Genomic DNA, 23,866 nt, shown 5'->3' with positions numbered 1-23,866 from the left:
TTAATCGATAGCTTTTACACCCATAATCAGTCATCAGTCCTATGCGTAAATAAAAAGTTTGTGTAATGAGTAGCTAATACAAAAGTAAAAGAATATATTTATAACTAAAAGCCAATGCATTCTTTGTTTCTGTAAATAAATAATTTTAAACGTAAAGAAATGAGTAGTAGTAAAAATGATAATTTAGTCAAGTATATTAAATTCAATGATTTATCGATAAATAATAACACAAAATAAGTAAAGCGATAAAAGTGAAGTTTTTAATTTTATGTCTTTTTTGTATGATTTTATTGACATTATTATGTAAATTATATCTCTAATGCCAGTATCGTGAGTGTTTAAGTTTTGAAAGAATATCATGTCTTTCGTGACATGGTGCCGGTGGTAAGTGTTACGGGCGTGCGCAGGTGCTGGACGCCAACAACTGCGACTACGAGCAGCGCGAGCGGTTCCTGCTGCTGTGCGTGCACGGCGACCCCAACGCGGACTCGCTGGTGCAGTGGGAGATCGAGGTCTGCAAGCTGCCGCGCCTTTCGCTCAACGGCGTCCGCTTCAAGCGAATATCTGGTCAGTTACATAAAACTAAGAAAGCATATATTTAATGGAATCAGGCGTTACCTCGCGAAAGTCCATCCTAAGTAAGAAAAGGACAAATATTTAGCCACTGAGTGAGACTCTGTGTGTGGCACTAATCGGTGTAACATAACTCCTGAAGATGCCCCGTGGAGGAGTGAAACACGTGTTTAGTAATTTGGTGGTGGCGGTTGCGTGATTCGCATTGTTTGCCGCATGCGCATTTATCAGCGGGCTGGCGGGCGGTGCATTTCATTGCATGACTACCACTGCATGTGCGGAAGTGGCTAAATATTTGTCCTTTTCTTACTTAAGAAAGAATATTTTAAGGCAACGTCAATAAAATTATGAAGGTATTAAAGGTAGGAGATAAACATGCCCTAGATTATGATACGTGAGAATCATGTTGATTATCAAGTGAGAAATAGATATAAAAGAAGAAAATGGTGAAATAGACGTTAAAAGGGTAACTATCGAGTTTCTTCTTTGGTTCTTCTTCACAGAATAAACATTCCTTACTGGGCAGTGGTAGTCAATGTATAAGTACATATTTATATGCACGTAATATAAATGTCTTGTCGTTTTGGTAGTGTCTAATAAAGCCTATTCGAAACGAAGAATATTTATTTTTCTTTACATGACAACATTTAGAAATTCACCAAAATGGATATTTAGGGCTGTTAGAAAAAATAGTAGGTGATTGCTCTATTGGTGCGTTTCTGGGAACGCTACAAATGTAATTATTATATGTATGTATTACTATTAGTTAAATTTCAATTATTAATCCAAGTGTTAACAGTGCGTAACTACTGTTTATATAAATAACGTGTGTTGCAGGCACCAGCATTGGCTTCAAGAATATTGCGTCGAAGATCGCGAACGAGCTCAAGCTGTGACTGCCCGCGCACGCGCCGCGCCGCCGGGCGCCCGCCGCACCGCTCTGCCGGGTGCGTCACGACCACAAACACATACACGGAGAGTTTGCTCCCGAACAACTCGTGCCCCAGAGACTACTTAGCCTGGCACTATACATCTGCACAATCGACATCCAACATCTCAACCGTATACATCTCGCCCTATTCGCAAACAACACCTGCATTTACACTTTGGCGTCCACAAACTTCTTCATACCGCAATCAACGTTCTGGGACTATGGTTTCGGAATTAAAGTATCGAAATTAATCCCTTAAAAGCGCGGAATGCTCTTTTCAACTAGTCCTTTTTTCCAGTTTCGATCATATTCGTAGTCAATCTCATGCCATGGGTAAACCAAACTCATTACACAGGTGTCGGCCTGAATAAAAAACTCACTTTTCGTTATTTAATGGAATCTGGTTCACTTTCACATTAATTTCCGTTTGTGCATCGAAAGCTCGCGAGTAAAGGTGCCTTTCGTACTCGGGCGCCTCTCTCCATTGGTAAAAAGTGTAAGTAAAATGTCACTGTCGAATAAAGTGACACTTTATAAAGCTGTAATTAAACCCGTTCCCACGCTCGCAAGCCGCCTTCAGGTCGTACATAACAGATTCATGCGTAGGGCAACGTGCGCGCCGTGGTACGTAGGTAATGAAGACCTGCATATCTGCACTGCCAGCGATCGCCCAGTTCTAAAAACAGGCATCGATTCATTAACTCTGCCGCTCTACACGCAAACTTACTGATCACATGTTTCGCCACTTACAAGGCCAATTCCACCCGGTACATTCAAACGCCGTATCGCCCTATTAAAAATACCGCATGGTATATAACAGAGGACTCAAACCCTCGACCATGCTTACTCAGGCGCCTTTTTGTCGGAATGCTAAAAAATTTTTAAATTTTTTGTATTTGTATCCCGAGGAATCTCAGTCAATATAAAAAAAATAATGAAGTCGACAACAATCATCATCGTTTCAGCCCTTCCACAGCTTCACAACGGTTTCCCTCATAGATTTTCAATAAATATAAATCGCTGCGCTTGCCGTCCGTCTCAGTGGGTACCTGGTTCTTCGCATTTTGTAGCAAGCCCACTGCCACATTATTCAATATAATTGGAAATACAGTAATCCTAATTATGAAAACGCATATATTTGGGATTTGTTTTTTTGGATGTGTACCATACTTTAGTTGACTGCAACTCTGCTACATTCACCCCTTTAAAGTTTTATACAGCTATAACCAAGCATGTGTATGCTATTACCAAATTTAAAAGATATGTTTGAAGATCCGTTTTAATAAGAGAAGGCTTCGTGTGCTGTTGTTATAGGACGTGGTGTGTACGTATGCTTGCAGTGCGACGAGGCGAGTGCAGGGGCGGGGCCGCGCCGCGGCAGCCTACGGCTCTCGACGGAGGACATGGTGTCGGTGGCGAATGGTGGCGCTGTGACTTCATCGGGCGCACTCATGCACTACCTGGCGCCTGCTGGCCTGCGCGCAGTGCAGCCGCGCTCCGCCCTCTCGCTGCGCGCGCCTCCTGCGCCCCCTGCGCTTCTCGATCACGCTGTCGCGCTTTCCACCAGCGCGTACGCACTGCCCGACGCCCTGCCCGACGCGCTGCCTGACACGCTGCCTGACACGCTGCCCGACACCGCGCCCACAACCCCGCCCGACGCTCTGCCCGACCGACCAATACCACCGCCAGAACTCTTCGACTTCTAATCTAGTTTCGCGTGTATCATATCCACGATAGTTTGTTCGCGTTAAATACCCACTATAATTCGATCGCGTTAAGTACCCAGTATAGTTCGTTAGCGTTATATATCGACTATAATTCGTTCGCGTTAAATATCCACTGTGGTTCGTTTGCGGTATATATTCGTTATAATTATTTTAACTTTTTAAGTTCGCGTTAATTATTGCTGTTCGTCGCTCAAGATATCAAATCTTTACGAGTTATAAATTCAAGGAGCACCACCCAAGGCATTTTTTTTAAAAGCAACAATTAGGTCTAATGATTTTGTTTTGATTGGTTTTGAATCACATAGCTTGACCGTTAGACAATGATGTCTCGATGTATTCTTAACGCGAGCGAATTATAGCGACCTGCCGAAGGGATTTACTAAGTATATACATCTCAATCAAGTTTTAAGTGATGACATTTTAAATCATGAAATCGCAATCAAATAATAAAATAAGTTTTATTGCTTTACTTAATTTTTTATGGAATTATACAATATCATACCTTGCACCAAACTTCTACTCGCTCAAAAGTCAGGGAGTCTATGTAAAGTAAATGTAAAAATTTCAACCCTCCTTGCGTCCTATCCCTCACTACTACGAAACTGGGGTAGGTCTTGTCTAAATTGAAAAGAAATAGTAAAAATGTTGTCTGACTTTTAATATATTTCACTATGCGGCAGATGTAGAAGTAACTGTTGGATATGACAAAACTTAAGTCTTTTGACTTGATGAAATATAAATACCACTTATGGATTACTTATTTTTATACCTTTTATAATGGTTTAAAACTTTATGTAAAGCGGTATTTATTTCGGAAATTTTATTTAACACAAAAAAAGTAACACGAGAATATGTGATTTCAGTCGAATACGGTATAGACCGCAGCAAACTGTTACAGCGATGAGACTCCTGGTAAACAGAGAGTACTAGAAGTTCGGCGCGAGCTATACTCGTACGTACGATCGGTACTAGTTTGCAAATAATGAAGTAGATGTATAAAAATTATTCGTATCATGTCAATAAAAATAAATCTTTTTTTTTTAAATTAAAAACCGGTAGAGGTTGTGCCCAAAATCATTCAATTATTAGTTTATATTATATTTTGAATTCTTGGAAATTTCGTCCACTAAGTACACGTAAGAAATAGAAAATATTTATCATACCACACCCTTTGTTTATGTAAACAAATTCAATTTAAAGCTCCCTGTACCATACTTTATTGTGGTATTTTACAAGTTAGTGAAATTAGTCATATATTCTAAGGCGGGGATGGCGGGCAACATGGCGGTACGTTCGCGGTCTTCTATATATTTAACTATATTATGGAATCTTGTTAATTGTCAATAAGTTCACAATTCTAATCGATAATGTAAATATGTTTTCGCAAGATCATAGAGTTGTCACACTAGTTCTAAATCTTTCGGTCGCTAGGTGTAATGTGGAGATTTTTTTATATGAAGATAATTGGGGAGGAATTGGACCTCCGTTTTCGTTATGCCATTAAAGCGGTTGGACGTGTTGTGATGTGCCAATTGAAGGTCTGGATAGCGTCGGGGACGTTCTGATCGGAAAGAGTCAGTAACGCGAATGTTCCACTTAGGTAAATTATTGAACGCTCTCAGCAACATCGCCTCGATTATTTTGTATAAATAAACAATTGTGCTACAATTTGAATGTCGTTCGAGGGATTTTAATTCTTTTCTATTATTTTGAATGTAGATAAGTCACGCGGATCGGTGTTGCCGGTGAAGGGAATTTATTGTTTCTTTTTTTTAATGAATTTCAATGCATATGCCATATGTGAATTATTTAAAAAGACGTCTCCCCACACCGGCGACATCGGTCGCGCTGTTTACTCGTGCTATTGCTTTCCTTGTCACACTGTGTATTCTGTCGTGTAACAATGTACAAAGTGAGTTAGCGCTCAAGTTACAATTTAGCTTAGTGTTAGTTATAATTACTTTCCAATTGTAATGACAAATATAAATATACGAAATACGGCTGTCGTTTATTGCGATGTAATGTTCATGCTGCGGATGTGGTCTACTGCGCTACCGGTTTTGTGTTTACGCTACGCCATTGGCGTCGTGTGGCGCTGATGTCGCTACCAATGGAACCTCAGTACTGAGTAGTCATGGTAAATTAAAATTATGAATTCAACGAATATTTGTTTTAACAGTGCCACTTTAGTGACAAATGTATGATAATTATATGTATTTAATATTTTATGATTTCACGTATCAGTTGTTTATTAAATTCAGAATGTTAATCGCCGTATACAAAGTTCGCGCCTCAACGTCCTCTATATAAAGCTGGATTAGATTCAAAATATGTTCTTTTATCAACACTACGGGCTGATCACTCGGTTTAGACGCATTAGGGTATGTACACACTGTTGAGAAATCTTTATAGGTGCAATGCAATTGTGATCAAGGCAATTTGAACTTGTAGTAAAGCAATAATGTTGAAGCGGTCACTCGGCGTCGTAATCGTTGCATTCGTTCAGCCTCTGGTTTTGTGATTAACAGGCGTTTATTTTTTTATTGTTTTCGTTGATTTGGTGTGATGCTTTTGTGTTCTCTCCGCGTGTGTGAAACTCCGCATACTTACTAGGTATATAAATATAAATAGGGGTGTGTCTGTATGCGTGCGATGTGGCGGTCGCGTCTCTTTTCTATAATCTAATTAAGAGTAGCGTTATACTTTTACATGGAATCATAAAGCCAGCGGTCCGGCGTGGCGCTTGCCCCCTAATTAAGTCAGTCATGTCATCATAAATGTTTAATGAAGTTTTCGAACGTTCAATGAGTTTTTATACATTGAGTCAAATGTCACTGTCAATCGTATCTATCACTGTGAAACGCCGCGACGCGCCGGACACGAAGACGTTTACACATTGTAGTTATATATTTATATATATATATGAGCTTTGTTTATTATATTGATTTAGTGTAGAGTCGACCGGTTGCCTGTGAGGTTGACGCGTGCTGCGGCGTTCTGTGAGATATTCAACTGGAAATAAATTTTATTTTTAATTCCGACTTCGTTGTTTTTATTTACCTTAAACATTAACCACGGAAGCTTTTATTTTAAAGATGTATATGGACACCAGGCTCTGGTATGTATATTGAAGGAAATTAAGGACTGCAACGAATCTTTAGGTGCCTTGTTTTCATATAGACTTGTGTATAAACAATAAAAAAAATAAAAATGTCTGAGATATCACCCTGAGCGAGGTAGAGTGTTCTTAAATAACCACGCCTTCAAGAACACCGAGAGGAATTGCGCAACACGACTCCGTGTTTAAAAACGTACCTACAACAAACGAAGTGCCATTTGAGACGCCGCGCCCCTGTCGTAACTGTGTGATATTATTAATTGCGTATGGAGCAACCATGTGGCCAACTTTTTTTCCTAAACCTTCATCGTCGATCTGACTGTAGATATGTATTATAGTAACGCATAAACAAATTGAACATTGAATAAGAAAAACTGATACTATACGTTCCAATGATTGGATAAACTTTGCTAGTTTTCATTTTTAATTTTGTTACACTTCTATGATTGCTTATATATAGTAAGGGTTTGTTTATAAAGTAAATGGAGGATGAGGGACAAGAGATTGGACGGTTGATTCTAAGGAAATATGACGATCACCGCTACGATACTTTAGTAACGTGTTTTAATTTAGTTTTTATCCAAAAATTAATTTTTTTTTATGAATATCTTTTATTTTCAAGAGAGCCGTAAAAAGTGTGACGCGATGTAAAAACGAGGGAAGAGGAATTTACAAAAGTAAAATTTCAGGTTTAAACTTTTTTGATGAGTAACTGTGTAACAGTATCCAGTTAAAATAAACTTTACTTTGACTTATTAAAATTACAGTAAACAGAATTAAACGGATTATTAATAATTAAATATTTATTAGATCATATTCAATAAAACAAGTAATAAATAACCAATACTTTCTAAACCACTGAAAGAAAAATCAACGGTTAGCTTCAACTTTTGTAACAGACTATAACAACATTAATAAGTTACAGATTAAATATAGCCTTAAGTTTAAATGTTTGTTAACAAAACTTAAATGTTAATAGTAATAATTAAAGTTGATTTTTACAGATACAAATCTAAATTATTTGTTAATAATATCAACATAGGCCCGAGAAAAACAAATATTTGTCCAATATAAGAATACAACATGTTATGTTTTGTGTACACATATATTTATATATACAAGAGTATAAAATGATCACTCGGTTATATTTTACATTATATTTTTCTATTGGAATACGTCAGGCTAATAACATACGCAGTAAAAAACCGGCAGGGACAAATAGTAAAATAAAATTAATTTTAATATATAGTAATCTGAATTCTTAAAACACACTTTATGTTATCTATTATTTCTGAAACCATCGATTTTTAGGTAATCAGTCATTTTAATCTGTATATTAATATATTATATACTTTAGTGTACTTTGTCACGGAAAAATCTCGCAATGCGTATGGGCAAATGAAAAGTACAATATATGCGAATGAGATGATAAACTTTTAACTTCATAAAGACAGAAATTAGTTTTTCTTGTTAATTTATCTTTAGGTCTCAGGCTCTTTCTGCACCCTGCCGCCACGAACCTGTGAATTCTGCTAGTGGTATTTGAGCAGCAGTGAGAGTACGGTCCAAAAATAGTAACTAACTGAAGCCGCCACCATCAGTTCGTAACAAAAAGTAAAGAACAAATAGGCAGTCTAATATTTTATAACAATCTTTTACAAAAGAACTTAATAGCAGTACTACTGTTTGCAAATATTCTACAACTGAGCAATAACACGCACTGTCCAAGTCTTAAAAGCCTAGACATAGGTAAATTTGGCTTTCACAATACACATTTATTGAGTTGTTTTATAAATAAATATGGCAGGTCTTTAAACCTGTCTGCCACTAGAACAATTTCTTATACGTAATAGATTAGTATAATAATAACGTTATATGTAATTTGTACATTACTTAACAATTAGTACAATATAAATAACATGACTAAGTATAAAGATAATTTGATATAAATATTCAAGGGTCAGGTTCCCTGTGGATCGGTCTGCCGTCGAGGTCAACTTCGGTGCTGGGTATGAGTGGTGGTTTAAATCCACCGTACTCTATCCTCAGGTTCGTTACCTTTGGCGTTCGGTCGGGTCTCTTTGAACCCTCGGAGGTGAGACTTTTATTTTTCTCCCACAAACTGTCGTACGTGTGTAGAGGCAGTGGCCCGTAGTATGAGTTTAGATTGTTAATCGAATACACGTTGTTTTTTTGATCGGATTGAGGAATGCTGTCGGGGGTAACGTTTACATAATTAAAAGAGGACGCGTATAGATTTCCCCACTTGTTAGTTCGCACTGGGAAAGCATGCGCGTATAAACGCTGTCTTTCTTTTAAATATTGATAGTATTGGTTAAGATACGTTTGTGATATGTCGGGTCTTTTTTGTAATGTGTTAGGTGCAGTGCTTTGTTTTGATTGATACTGCGCATAATTTCGACTCTCTTCGACTTCTTCGTTTTTCACAGAAGACGTTCCTGTGTAAGGAACGTGCACGGCATACGGTACTTTCTTTTCGATTATCTTTTCAACTATATACGGTACTTTAGTTTCGACCGGATAAATCTTATCCACATATTTTGTTATGACAACAGGTTTTTCAACAACTTTCTCGATGACCTTCTCTACAGGATACGGCACATTAACAGGAACCTTTTTCTCTACAATACGGTCTACTGGAAAAATAACCGGTATTTTTTTCTCCACTACCCGGTTGACAGGGTAGTGTTTTACGATATGCACGGGTACGGGTACGGGAACTCTAACTTGTACCGGCTTTTCCACGACTTGAGTCACTGGTACGGGTTTCTCAACAATTTTTTCAACCGGTACTGGTATTCTTGTCTCTACGGGATACGGTACGTGTACAGTTTTCTCATAGGGAACTGGATACAATACTTTCTTCTCCACTGGATACGGAACAGGGATTTCTTTATGAATGATCTTTTCCACATGCACTGGTTTTTCCACTGGCACTGGGTACGGCGTTTCTACGGGAATCGGTAAAATAACTGGTTTCTCAACCGGGACGTGTACAGGAGTTGGTACAGGGACCGTCCGAACAACTTGCTTCTCAACTATCTTTTCAACTGGATACGGCACGTGAACGGGACGGTCTATGTAGACTTTCTGTTTTACGGGGTACGGTACTTTTACTGGCACTGGAAAGGGTTGGGGAACCTCAACCGGGTAAGGTTTGTGTATATATTTTTCAACCTCTATCGGTTTTTCGACTATCTTTTCGTAAGGAACTGGAATGGGAACAGGCCGATCTACAGGTTGAACGACTTCCACGTACTGCGGCACCGGTATTTCTTTTTCAATTATTATCGGCTGGAGGAGTTTCCGATTGCTTGCTTCATGCTTGTCGTAATAATTTTCATCTTTACGTCCGTCATTATTTTCGTCATTGTTGTTGTACTCTACTTGCACTTGACTTTGCACATTTTCACTGGGTTCTAATTTATCATTGTCGATATTCTCATCATTTTGTTGTTTAGTGTCATCATTAATTGCCTTTTCATCAGATGTCGCATCATTTTTGCTATCATATTTATTAAAGACTCCATTTATATTATTCTCGTTATTGTTCTTATCCTGGAGATATTGCAGGTACGTGTTATAAATATGTCTTGCTTCATCAACCGGGCTTGGATTACTACGACCAAAGTCTAAATACTCGTGCGTCTCAACGTCATTTATATGCATTATCTCTATGGGTATAGATTCTTGTATTTCAACGACAGTTCTTTCTTTAACGGGACTTTTCACTGTCGCCTCAATAAATTCACTGTCAGAAACGTCGTGATCGTCGACTGTATTGAAGAGTTCGGTGTGGTTGGAATTGAGTAGCCTTAGCGCTACCGTTATGGGTGCAAGGTACTTCTGTCCTATAGGCCTTGGAGTCACGTACACAGTCTCTCCATTGAAATATCGTGGTACGTACGTGTTGGTATTGTTCTTGGGACTCTTAGTTATACTTGCAATTTCGTATCCATTATCGATATACGGCGTCATTGTAGACACCAAAGTATCCAGTACTTGCTCTTTGAATTCATTATCAGATAAATCTTGTACAACAATTGGAGATGTAAATTTATCACTTTCGAAGTTAGTTTGTAATTTTTTTTCATTAGTGTCACTAGAATATTCCACTGCTCTGTTCTCTATGTTACGTATTTTCGCTTTTACTGTTATTTCATGTGGATTTTGATAATAATGTGACGGGTTGGTTGTTAAATCGTGTCTAGGTCGAGGTTTTATGTAGTCGTCGATGATGTCGGGAACATGTTTTTCGACTGAATGATTTATTCTTAACAGATCGTCGTTCGATATTAGGTTTTGCGTTGATGCAACAAGTCGTGATATTCCATCTTGATTTTGGTAATGAGGGATTTTTGTGGTTGATGCTTCTGTAGAATAGTAGTAATATCCTTCGTTATTCGTGTTTCCTCTAGTTTCGATCTTAAAGTCTGCTGCTTGTTTGTACAAGGAAGATTTCTGTTGTCTGGCTCCAAAGATACTTTCGTCGTGTGTTGGAGGTGCCACATTGGTCGAGCTATGTCTATTGCTATTGTGATCTGTCACTGTACTTGCGTCATCGACTGTACAGTTATGATCTTTGAACACTTGAACGATTGGCGTGATTACTCCACTGTTTGTTTTCGTACCAAAATCCGTTTGCGTATATTTTGAACTCTCAACTTCATTCGGTACATTAATATTTTTCAATTTATCAATTCTTTCATTGGATGTCGCATGTCCAGTATGTATGTTGTATCTTTGAGCCAACGAATCTGAGCTAAATAAACCGTGCGCTGCGTTTGAAAATGGTATTATATTACCTTGAAATTCGTTGTGCAGTGTCCTTAGAACTGGCACAGGAAACTGCTGATTAAGAAGAAATATGTCCACTGGAGATTGTTCTGAAATTCTTCGGATTATTTCATGCGCTGTTTCGTTAGTTGAGTGTTCATAAACTGGTATCTGTAACAGATAATATATACATAATATAAATACATTTTATTTAGAAATAAGATCTTTAAAAGTCTTTTATTTAATGAAAATATGAAGTGTACTACTTCCTGGTTGCATCAACAAGAAAGTTCAGAAAAAATCTATTCTTAGTATAAAGCTTGGGAGAAACTTATAATCATTGTATAAATGTAGTGGACAGGCCACCTTCTTAAGGTCATCGGAAGAAGTTGGTTGCAGACCGCATCCTACCAGTTTTTAGCACACTATACAATATATATGTCTCTTTGTATTATTATAATATTTATAGTTTAATAAGGTAAAGTAGTGAATTCTTTTAGAGAAATTGTGGATAAAAATAAAAGCTCGGAAAGTAAAAGGAAACGACTTACTTCGGTGTTATAGTTGCCTTGCGTTGACAGGAACGCGCTGTCCGCTGGCTGCAGCGGCGCCGCGCCATGCAGCGCACCAGCGCCCGCTTGCTCAAAGTGTACGGGCTGCACGAAGATGTTTATTATTATTTTGATTTATGTATAACAATAACTCAAGTCCGACCAATCACAGGAGTTGGAAAATTTTAACATGAATGATAAAATTAGGACGTGTGGTATTTTATATATAACAGACGTCGGGCGTTAAAAAAGGCAGCCTTGTTCCTGGCTGCACTCGATTACCAGTCCGAGCCCGAGAGATTGCTAGTCTCGCGTATTGCTAATAACTTTACCTTGTTTTAACGGCCACGCATCAAAGTAGAGGTTCGTTTATTTGGAAAATAGTTTCAGCAATACAAATGTTTATTGACTTTGTCGCCTTGGTTTTACATTTATTATAATACAACCACGAGGAAGACTACATATTGAATAACACAAAGTTATATTTTTACAAAAGTACCCCTACGGTGAGAAAATTAATATACCTTTAAATATAAACATCCTTGGGCGTTAAGAGAGATTCTCTATCCTAAATAACATAAAAGACTTATGTTGTGGCACGTGGCCTAAAATCTCTTTTGAGGTAGCGAAGCACGAGGGATCCCGGAGCAGATTCGTCACGTATCACTATTTGACCGGAATGGGAGGCTTTTAAAGCTTTTTATTCGCTTCGACAGTATAATATTATTAGGTGTTCCCTGTCACAGTCGCGCGTGCAGAAATCATAGTTCTGATGCAGTTCAGCCTTTACTTGAACTCCGTTATCTACCAACAAGATGATTATTCTTATTTTAGACAGACAGTTTAGATTAGCAACTGGACGATAAAGTATGTAAGTTCAAGTGCGGCAGCTACTTACCTATTATAAAATTTTATGTAAGTCCAACTTTGAAACAGAAGTCAACTATCGAAAGTAGCTTGGTTAGCTAGCATTAGGAGTACTAAACATCTTTTCTTCCAATATCCCTCAGTGCCTTAAGACGAAGTATGGATGTTACCAGTAATAACTCTCGGTCGTAAAACGAGGTCTCTCGAACTATGAAACATAAGGTGATATTTCCTTAATACCTGAATGTAATATTGTTCCACGGGGACGGCTGTGTTCACGGGAGTCAGCTGCCAACTCCACTCAAAACCCGACCCGCTTTGCTGCACATTTTGACTCTGTAATTAATAAATATATCATTATTTCAGTTCTCGAGATAGTTCTCCCCTTTAAATCATGAAAAGGGTAGATTGGAAGTGGTGTGTATCTAGCATTATTCTTTACCTTACATGATCGTCTGCCCATCGTGTGGTTCAATGTCCTAAGCTACGCTCACGAATCCACGGTCTCTACTCCGATCTTAAGGCTTCAGCGACCATAACTTTTTAGAGCTATATGGCCCATTGCAAGGCTTAGGCCTCTCCAAAAGATCGTCACGATTATTGGTTCTGCGCTGCCCGTATTCAGCAACTACGTGCAACGTTAACTATGTCGTCGATCCACCTAGTGGTGGGCGGAATCACGATGCATCAACCGGCTCCTGGTCGCCACTTGAAAACTTTTCAGCTCCAACGATTACACGAGCGATGTACACACCCACTGCCAATGTAGCTGACCAACCGAGGCATCGGTAACATCCTTTGTCTACAGATGTCTTCATCCCTGATTTGATCTAGTAGAGAAATCACGGCCTCTCTCCATTGAACTACTGTGAGCTTTTTATCAGGCCCGAAGTGAAAGATCATTAAAATATTATAGATACATATTTTTCATTAAATATAGCCTTTCATTATCTCGCCTTTTAGTCACGGCGCTGTGGGACCATTACAATCATAATTACAAATGTCAATTACATTTCGATTTACGTCATTTGCTATTAAAATTACGCACGGAATCGAACGCGGGTATTCTTATCTTTTAGAAAGCGAGTGGAAATAAGACTGTTGGTAATTTGCGGCGTGTCGCGGGCAGAGAAAAAAAGTACAAATTGACGACGACTTTCCGTACACAATTATATTATTCTACGAAATAGTTCACTGGAATCTAACATGCGTAGCTAGCGGTTCTTATTAATTCTTGTAAAAGAGACCAACAAATCCAAAAATCGCCTAAGCAAGTTACACTAAAGCGTAAATAACACATTTCTGTGTATCGATAAAGTAATGGAGCTCGAACAATAACCTTCCTTTCCCACAAATCAACGTCAAGCCGAAATCTGATGATAGCCGTCGTTGTCAAGGCAAGGCATAAGCTTTACGATGCTCACAAACAAGTTTCCAGAGGATGGGCAGCAGCGTCCTCTACGTACTATAATACCACACTGTGATCGCCAACCCGTCTGCCAAGCGTGGTGATTATGATATATACTCCATAGATATCTTTGGGAGACTATATCTTAATTATTGTTGTTATATATCTTAATGATTGTCAATAGTGGCTAAACCCAGAACATTATGAAAAAATCTACGTCACGTATTTTAAATAAATTCAATAAATGAATTAATTTTCTGTACATTATTTATATCGCTGGGACCAAAAATCTTTAAATTGTGAAAAAAATGGGACTATCAAACTATGTACACTTTTTTTTTAAAATTCTAGCAAGTTTTCAACTTTACGTTCATTAATGGGACACTTTTGTTAGTTATTTTACCCATAAAATATATTATTTGCACCGAATTTAAAATGCGGTGTTAAAAACGATTTAGTACAAAATGTTAATTAATTAATCCTCTGTTTTTGACTACATTTTACATATTATAATGGCTGATCTAATAATAAACGTTTAAAATCTAATTTTTAACGATTTTGTTGTGTTTTCATTAATGCAATTTTTCATTTGTATATATTTATATGTTTCACGATGACGTATATTTAAATAATAAGCATATGCTGTTATGTCTAAGTTTTTGAGATTTTGAACAACTGAAATACAAGTCTGGATAACACGTTTCCCGTACTTTCTATGTATGGTCTCTGTGTGTAAGAATATTGATAAATATAAGAAAAATGACGACGGATTTAAAGTTAGTACTAGTCACTTTTCTATGGGGAACTGTGTATGGTTTTACAATACACCTCCCATGTAATGTCTCTTAATTATCATGTAAGTAATGTATGACATAACACTTAAAACCATTAAATGTTGATTCGTCGATTAAAGCAGAGATGCCGTCGAGCCCTCCTCCGGGGTATGTGCCTCTGAGATAAGTATAATTAACTTAACCGGATCCTACACTTACGTCACATCGCAATCGTCGTTCGGAAATTCGATAACCATCGTTATGTAACGAACATTAATTGATTACTTGATTACTTAAACTTTAATAATACTTGATATCGCTCTCGATCGAGTGAATACATAATTACACTTGTTTTACTTAATTTTTTTAACCGTAATTATCAAAATAAAATTTACTAAGCTATATCACCAAAGTTTAAATTAAAGTTTTTTTATACATCGATCATCATAGGTCATCTTTTTTATTTACAGAACAATGTTATGAATAGTATATAGGATTAAGTGTAAATTATTATTATTATTAAAATTGTATCAATAATGTTGTCATTGTCGTCGTTTCAGCCTATAGACGCCCGCTGTAAGGCAAAGGTTTTCCCTAAAGATATCTATGGGGAAAATACCATAATCGCCACGCTTGGGAGGCGGGTGAGCGATAACAGTGTGGTATTATGGTACGCAAAGGATGCTGCTGCTCATCTTCTGGAACCTTGTTTTACAAGTAGTGTCAATCCTATACTAACAATATTAATGCACGAAATGTGAATCATATAAGATTGTACGCCGGTAATCGAACCCGCGACATACGATCGCAAGTGTCAATCCTCTACCCCTGGGCTACCACTGCTCAAATAACTAAAATGTAAAATTGTATGTTCGCTAGTCGACACGTAAATCTTTAAGCAGGATCGATAAGTTTGTACATACACAGCATGATTTATTTTAATTGCCAAATTATGTTTTTACAATTTTCTTTATACAATGTTAGAGCTACTTATCCTCAATATTTATTATCACATAATGTGTATATATATACATAATACATGTTACTCGTATTTAATGAATTTCGAAAATCTATTTTACTCAATTAATTGAGTAAAATTACACAGGGAGTTTATTGTAAAACTGGTGTCTGAAATATTATTATTTAAAAAAAAATATATCGCACGTTAACGGGTTCCTCAGCTTGTGCGCCACATATACGTTTTTAAGATGAATCGAGATACGTGTCAGTCATCAGTCAACATCCGGCCGACCGTAAGTTACCTTATCATACGTAAGTGAAGGCATTCAATAAAGATCACGTTACATATACAGATCGAACTGCACGACTTTCGCTGGGCAGCTTTTACTGGGCCTGCTTCCGAAGTTTTCCTCTCGGCCGCGGCACCGAGCCGAGAAACTTGTAACCGAGCCCCGGCTTCCGCAAGCCGACAGACAAACCGACATTCCAAACATAACACCTATACACACCATGTTAGTTCTGCACTTGCTGTAATATGAATTCGCACGAATGGCATTTTATGTCACCAGTCACACGTTATGTTTAATATTTTAAATTTATAATTTTTTTAATAAACAATAATCTATATATACAGGTTGATTGGTTATATTTAGATGTACAATCTATAAAAATGTGACTGTGAACTAAAAATATTAATGTCTTATACACCTGTTTTACAAAGGGATCACACAGAAATATGTTATATTCATATTTAAAATTTTTATTGAAATGCCACCGTCTAATCTAAGTCTAAAACCTTTAGCAGTATAAAGTCTGCTGGTACAGATAGTTATAAAAGGCATATAATAATGTGCAAACGAGGTAAGAAGTTATATCAATTTCCTAGACTTTACTTTCCGAAACAAGCTGTCTGCAAAACAATATCCGGTGTCTCTTCCAAGAAACTCAACTAAAATATGTGAGGGACATCGGATGGTCAAAGCGTTAGTTCTGCGTTAGGCTCCGTAAGAATAGCTGCTCACCAGAGTACTAGCTCAGACTCACAGAGTCCCCAAATCTAATGTTAGATAAGTTAAACAATAGTATAAGGCACATATACTCTTGTATTAACTTTTTAAAAATAAGTCTCGGGTTTACGAAACTTGAATAGATAGTAAACAATAATAGTTTTTAACATGTATAACAATAAGAATTTTGTTAACGCTTTTTCTTACAACATTATCATTTATTTATTATTTCTGAAACCATTGATTTCTGGATAGGATTCACCATGCATTGTTCGGCAGAATCTAACGTGAGATATATTCACCTCTATAAAGCTTTTACATCTCTAAGTAATCTCATCTTCCTGTATAAGGTATTTCCACAAGTGTACTGACTCATAGCGATATCTCTGAAACTACATGGTTTAAAGATTTGAAATTTGGTGCGAATATTTATTTCGCTAGAAGTTTATTCGTGATCCCCGTTTGCGAGGCCTCACCATCCTCCACTCGTCAAACTCGATAATTATTCAACCTATTTATTAAAAAGATACTCCTGTGACCTTCGTGCTAAACTACGTTTCCCCATAGACGTCTAGGATTGAATTCATTAAGGATTTTCACATTTTTATCGTTAATACTTTTAGGCGAAAGTGGCAGATTACTTTAGCGTAAGATCTCGTGCACTCAAGATGCAGCGATACAGCGAAGATGCCTGAACCTTAAAATATGTTACTATAATCCTACCGAAAGCGCTGTACCGCGCCATAGGTATGCACGCGGCGAGACGTGAGTAGTATCGGCCGCTCCGTTCCGTCAGTCCGACGTTAATATGCGCAGCAGCGACGCTCATACTGTCTTCCTTAACGCGCTTTCCTAATGCTCGGTAGCATTTTAAACAATAAACTTTTCAAGTGCTGTTAGAATATAAAGATCATAAATCATTGCAATAGATATATCCATTGTTGATTTCGATATAAAAATTCACTATATTTAAATTAATTTGTATTACTCTTCATTCTATGGCTATACTATAAGAAATTTATTAAGCTATGAAAATAGAAAGGGGACCATTCGCAACATAGCTTTTATTGTAACAATGACTTAATAAATCTTAGACTCAAAAGCTTCGCGGTTCCCTTTCGTTTGTTAAAGATTTCCGCATTTCCGGTGGTGAAAGGTAAGTTTATACTACCGACTAGATTCGCTATTACGGAAGTTACTAAAAAGGAACAGAGTCGTTTATTGTGACCATGTTTAAGGTACAAATGCGAGAATTACTTTTTTAAGTCATTTATTTTTTTATGTAATTTAACGATAATTGAAAAATATTACTGTTTTAAACATTCATTGGGAGTAATTTATGGCAATAATTGTTTTATTCTTGTTCTCTGTTGTGGATTTTCGTCAATGGTAGTGGTCATGTCTTGGTCAGTTCTGGTACACCCTTGTCGGTGTTTGGCGGAGTGAGAACATTCATTAACTGAGTTTTTAGTTGCAGTTTTGATGCAGCCCGTCCATCTTATATGAGATAATATTTTTACATAATATAATATAATGTACAGGAATACATTTAAAGTTTTTCAATTTTTTTTTATTTATAACTAATTATATTATATTTGGCTTTAATTTGTACAATTATTTCCGTAATTATTTCTAAATTATTCTGTTCAATTTAAAACTATTTGATTAAAGAGATTTTTGGCCCGACGCTGTCCAAAAGTAAAACTACATAAAAAAGAACGGTATGCTATACTTTACTAATTGAATTACGGCTGAACAATAAACATCGAATATCTGTAAAGATAACATAGTATTTTGTGCACTACAAGACTAGTGTAATAATGTTATTTTTCCTTCGCGAGGTTTTTGAACCTAGTCACTTTATGGAGCGTTCGCCGAAGGGATCTAACAGTTTAGCATCCGGTGAAATTGTAAAAAAAAACGTTCTCAAAATTCAGATTACTACATAATAAAATGAAATATTGAATATTATCTATGCATTTAGACTTTTGTAAATCCGATCGCGTTCCATTAGAAATAATAACTTAATAAAATGTTTCAAAGCGATCACTACATACAAGGTATATATAGAAGTGAAAACTGTAATATATTTTGGTGATTAAAAAGAGCTATATATTCACATCAATCACTTTGTACAAATAGAATTTACTATTAATAGTCATTAGGATGTTACTGTATGGGTCGTGCTACACGGATACCTTACAACCGATTTTGATAAAATAGTAGGTGTTTTTTTTTTAAATACTAACAAGGATCTTAGAAAAAGAAAGATTTAAGATAAAGATTGGTTTACCCAGGAAGTGTCTATTCTTCAAAGTAAAGTTAACTTTTTTATATTTCGAACATTATGGTAGAAGAATTTACCAGATGAAAGTAATCGCGTGAGTGATTAAGGCGGTTGGTAAATGGCGAATAATGAGATGGTAATAAAACCTCTAAGATCGGTCTTTCAATGCTTTTGATGCACTAACCACAACATCCACTGTAACGATCAATGATTATATGAAGTCATCATAGAGTTGTTATTCCCGGAAAGCATTAGATATCTTATTGTCTAGACTGTTGTATGAAAAATGTAAATGTTGTCTGTTACAACACATGCAATATTATCGGTTTGGAAAGCCGAAGAGCTCTAAGATTACTCAGGCGGGCGCATAAAGTAACTTGGGACAGCCAACCTCAAAAGGGAACCTCGGCTTGGACTGTGGCTTAAAATAAGCGTTTATCATTCCGATTCAAGTGTTTCTGAGAGGGCAGAACCATAATTTGATCGATAGCTATTGTCTGGAAGAAGAAAAGGCGGAAGAAACTCCAACGATGCTTCTGTCTCGTGTGATCGGAGTTGTTGCTCCGTATTCTTTTTTTTAACTGCTCTCGCGAGAATGGTTTGTCCATGATTGGCTAGTTCAGATAAACGGAGGAGTTAAATGCTACGCAAGATAATGTTTAAAATGTACAGAGTGATTGGTATTTTGTGTAAAAACTTTGTGAGTATGTGTTGTATATATATTAAATATATTATTATATACATTAAATCATAGAAATGTGTCACTTACGAATAGTACAATGTCGCAAAGGTTTTGGACAACTCGCTTATATATACAGGGTGGGCCACGGGTGCGTACGAATTTAAAATCGTTATAGCGTTGGAACGGGGTAAGGGAACGGAGTGCGGGAGGTGGGGATCTGAAGCTCGGTTCTCGGAAATTTTGTCGCGATGGAGCACTTCCCGGGTGAACAGCGTGCGTTCTGTGTTAAAAATTATTACAAGAATGCCGATTCGGGCGTTATTGTTCGACGTTTATTTCGCTCTCACTATGGATTGCATGACTTAAAACAGTGTCCGAGTGAAAGTTTGATTAGGGCGTGGGTCAGAAAGTTCGAGGCTACCGGTTCGACCCTCAATCAGAAACCTAAGGGGCCCAAAAGGAAAACAAGGTCACAGGAAAACATAAACGAAGTCGGAGCTTCCGTACTTCGCAATCCTGGGCAATCAACTCGCAAGCGATCAGCAGAGCTCTCTGTATCAAGAACGACTTTGCGTCGAATCTTGAAGAAAGATTTAAAATTGCACCCCTATAAACTTCAACTAGTGCAAGATTTGAAGCCGAATGATCACAATTTACGACGTGATATCGTCAAAACAATGTTTGAGCGGTTTCGGTGCTTCAACAATATTCTTTTTTCAGACGAAGCCCATTTTCACTTAAATGGGCACGTAAATAAACAAAATAGTCATTATTGGGCCTCAGAAAATCCACGTTTCAAACACCAAAAGCCTTTGCATTCGCCAAAAGTGATAGTTTGGGCTGCTATTTCAGCACACGGAATCATCGGACCCTTTTTCTTTGAAGACCAGCGAGGGAATTCTGTGACAGTAAATACTGAGCGATACATAGCCATGTTACGCCATTTCTTTTTCCCGCAGCTGTCAGAATTTCAAGGGTACAATAGTGCGACATGGTTTCAACAAGATGGCGCTACATGCCATACATCTAACGAGGGTTTGGCAGTCTTAAAGGAGAAGTTCGCTGGAAAACTCGATTTAACCCTACTAGACTTTTTCCTGTGGGGTTACATGAAAAGTAGAGTCTACAGTAATAATCCGACCTTAATTGCCCAGTTGAAGGCCAATATTCACGGAGAAATGGCCGCAAATCCGCGCGATATGTGTGAACGAGTTTTCGGCAATTTGAAGACGAGATTCGAAAAATGTTTGCAGCGGGATGGTGCGCATCTGGATGATGTTATTTTCAAATAATGATTGTCCCAAATGTTTACTTTAATTTAAAAATAAATTTATTTTAGTATTACTTTTGTTTTGTTTTTTATGAATTTTTCAAATTCGCAAAACTCCGAGGCCCACCCTGTATATAAATTATAAATAACAAGGGCCTCCATATTGAGCCCTGCGGGACGCTCAGTTTTAATACAGATCAATAATTTGATTATTGATTTGTGTAATTCGTGATCCGTTATTTAAGTGATTTCATCAACTCCAATGTATTATCTTTCACTTCATAATGTTTTAATTTACATACTAATATGTCGTGACGGACGCAATCAAATGCTTTCGAAAGGTCGCAAAAAATACCGATAACATCATGTCAATCCTTGATATATAAATTTTAACTAAACAACACCTGCACTACTAGTAGATTTTTTTTATAAATCTAAATTTTTGTCTATAGAATAAATTATTAGATTTTAAGTGCCCTCGTACCTGAATTAATATATATATTTTTTAAATATTCTATTTAATGATGTGAGTAAAGAAATTGACCTATATTTAGAACACTCATCACTTGAACCTGTTTTATTTAAGTGCTTAATTTTATTATATTTGCAAAGATCAGGAAATATACAAGACCTTAGACAAATGTTGATTATATTTGCTAAGTGCGGTGTTATGACGTAAAATAAAATTATTATTTTAGATAAGTTTTAAGGTTTTAATGATGTCTCTATAATCTATAGTTTTGAAGTTAAAATATTTAGAGCTATTGTTCTATAAACAATCATCCTTTATAGTTACAGGTCTAATCTATAGCTATTTATTGAAACTTATTACTTATAATAGGTGATACTTCATGTTTATAACGCTACGGGTTTTTCATAGAAACGTGTAAAAAAGTGTACTTCCTACTTAAGTATAATTTCACGCATTGTATATGTATATCTTGTATGATATTACATAACTATCGGAACATACCTAAAGTGAAATGCACATACGCATCGTGCTACTACCTCTAACACTTCGTGCAAGTCGTGAAGCTATCCATCTGAATCTTATTACTTTATCTGTGACCAAACGTTAATAACTAATATAAACGTTTCTTGTCCTTCCATTTACTTCGAAATAACACCGCTCTATAAACTGGCATTGCCGTAAATATTTGAAAGACCATTGACATTTGTTATTATTCTTAATGTCATGCCGTAATAAAGAGTTGTATTAAAAATCAGACGCAATATCTGATAGGAAATTCCGAAATAAAGGATAAAAAGCCTTAGTTAGTGTATGCCCAAGATTTTTCCACGAGATTGTATGAGAAATTCATCTACGAATGCGTAGAGGAACGAAAACAATATATTCCAGCGAATAGTTTATTTAAATTGCCAATGGGCAGGCTACATAGCGCAAAGAAGGGATTGTCACTGGGTACCCTTATCGTTGTGAAGTGGAAACCGCTTACGGCCAAACTCAATATAGGCGATCCAATCATAAAGTGGACAAAACATCTTGAGGTCGTCAAAAAATGCAAGGAGAAGGAAAGATTGAAGTAGCAATGAGCAGTCATGCCAGTATGGTCAACAATATATACACATCATGTAGAACAGATGGTTGTTGCTGCCCTTAATTTTAGAGAAGCGTCTGCTAGAATTAAGTTTGCTTAGATTTCTAATAACTCAGGTTAGAAGCGACCAGCATACAGTGACGTCTGACGACCATAACAATGGGTCGTTATTATCTTTGTAGTATTTTTTGTTATATTACATTCTGACACGTGTTTTTATTGTCATTATCAATCTAGGAACAGGTAATTTAATTTATTCTGTAATACTTTTAGGAAATGAAGTGCTGTTATTATTATTTTCCTTTTTTTCCTCTCTTTATCTTCCCGATTCAATTGGTTTAGCTGTATATGAGTTTGGCGCTTAAAAGAGAATTTTGCAATTTAATTTTATACATTTAGATATAAACTAAGAAATCCAAGATGGCCAACGTCGTATGTGAAATACCGAAAGAAAACAATCGAAGCAAGTGTTCAAATCAAATGCTATCAAATATCACGTAAAGAAAATTTGTAAACATCAGAAGCTGATCCATACAGTAACGCCACAGTATTAATTGCAGCAGTCGAACAATGTCTAAAATTGGTAATCGTGGGTCCATTGTTAAAGTCCGCTGCGGTGAAAGTACTCTACTTTTTGTTCGTTTTGTTAATATGTGATACACTGCGGTCTAAAGTATAAGCGACAGAGATCAGATTATTAAAAAGTATAAAATTGTGAATTGGAAATTTCTTAGGCTAGATCAGTGGTATTGTTTATCTAGTAAATGTGATGTAGTCCCGAATTTTCGAAATACACAAAAAGCACGAGCACTTATCTTTGCATAGTTGCCTTTATTGGTTCCGTATAGTCGATTACGCCTATTATTTCATCTAGCTAATTCATTCAAGTCTGCCGACAGATATCCACTGCTAGGCATACGCCACCTGATGATGACCAAAGATGGCCACAATGACCAGTCGCACCTAGTAACCTCCCGCAACCTTGATTATGGTTGTCATTTAAGAATATTTGTGCCTCAACCGCTATTGGTTGCATGAACTATGTGCGTTGTCCACTGACACTAGATGAGCAATTCTTCGAGCTAACTTAGTGACTTTAGTTCTTCTTCGGAATCTAACTAATTATGTGAATGTTTTATTAACTCCACTCCTTAGATCTTTCAAAATAACCTATCAAACGTCAATGTCACTATTAGATTAACTTAAAAAGTAGTCAAACAACTAGAAGTTTATGTTTGCTTTCCTCGATTAAGGCTTTTATTGAAACAGTTATATAAGTAACTGATTGGCAAAAGGCAGTGCAAGTTATACAAAGTTATAGCTTTCTCTAGGCATCATAAAACTAGTAACATTTTT

General features: G+C 36.7%; 2 protein-coding genes across 12 annotated transcripts in view; one reads left to right on the top strand and one right to left on the bottom strand.

Annotated features, from left to right (window-relative positions):
* Positions 1-2,932, top strand: part of LOC137924914 (MAP/microtubule affinity-regulating kinase 3-like) — a 214,709-nt gene extending 211,777 nt beyond the window's left edge. For 10 of the 11 annotated variants that reach the window (XM_068768322.1, XM_068768319.1, XM_068768320.1 and 7 more), the window contains 3 exons: positions 408-567; positions 1,411-1,520; positions 2,845-2,932. In XM_068768322.1, the coding sequence (XP_068624423.1) occupies positions 408-567; positions 1,411-1,469 (219 nt within the window). In that variant the 3' untranslated portion in view covers positions 1,470-1,520; positions 2,845-2,932. Of the gene's footprint in view, positions 1-407; positions 568-1,410; positions 1,521-2,818 lie in introns of all 11 variants that reach the window. The other variant, XM_068768314.1, reaches the window with a different exon arrangement.
* Positions 2,933-8,302: 5,370 nt separating this feature from the next.
* LOC137924869 (uncharacterized) overlaps positions 8,303-23,866 on the bottom strand; it is a 43,472-nt gene continuing 27,908 nt past the window's right edge. Inside the window, exons 4-6 of the mRNA XM_068768251.1 lie at positions 12,805-12,900; positions 11,698-11,802; positions 8,303-11,317 (exon numbers count right to left, since the gene is read on the bottom strand). Of these exons, the coding sequence (XP_068624352.1) occupies positions 8,303-11,317; positions 11,698-11,802; positions 12,805-12,900 (3,216 nt within the window). The remainder of the gene's footprint in view (positions 11,318-11,697; positions 11,803-12,804; positions 12,901-23,866) is intronic.

The sequence above is a fragment of the Battus philenor genome, unplaced genomic scaffold (assembly GCF_028537555.1).
Source record: "Battus philenor isolate CCGP_79_NKW_IND1 unplaced genomic scaffold, ilBatPhil1.0.hap1 SCAF_25, whole genome shotgun sequence".
Lineage (NCBI taxonomy): Eukaryota > Metazoa > Arthropoda > Insecta > Lepidoptera > Papilionidae > Battus > Battus philenor.
The sequence above is the reverse complement of the archived record's forward strand: the minus strand, read 5'-3'. Positions and strand labels throughout refer to the sequence as shown.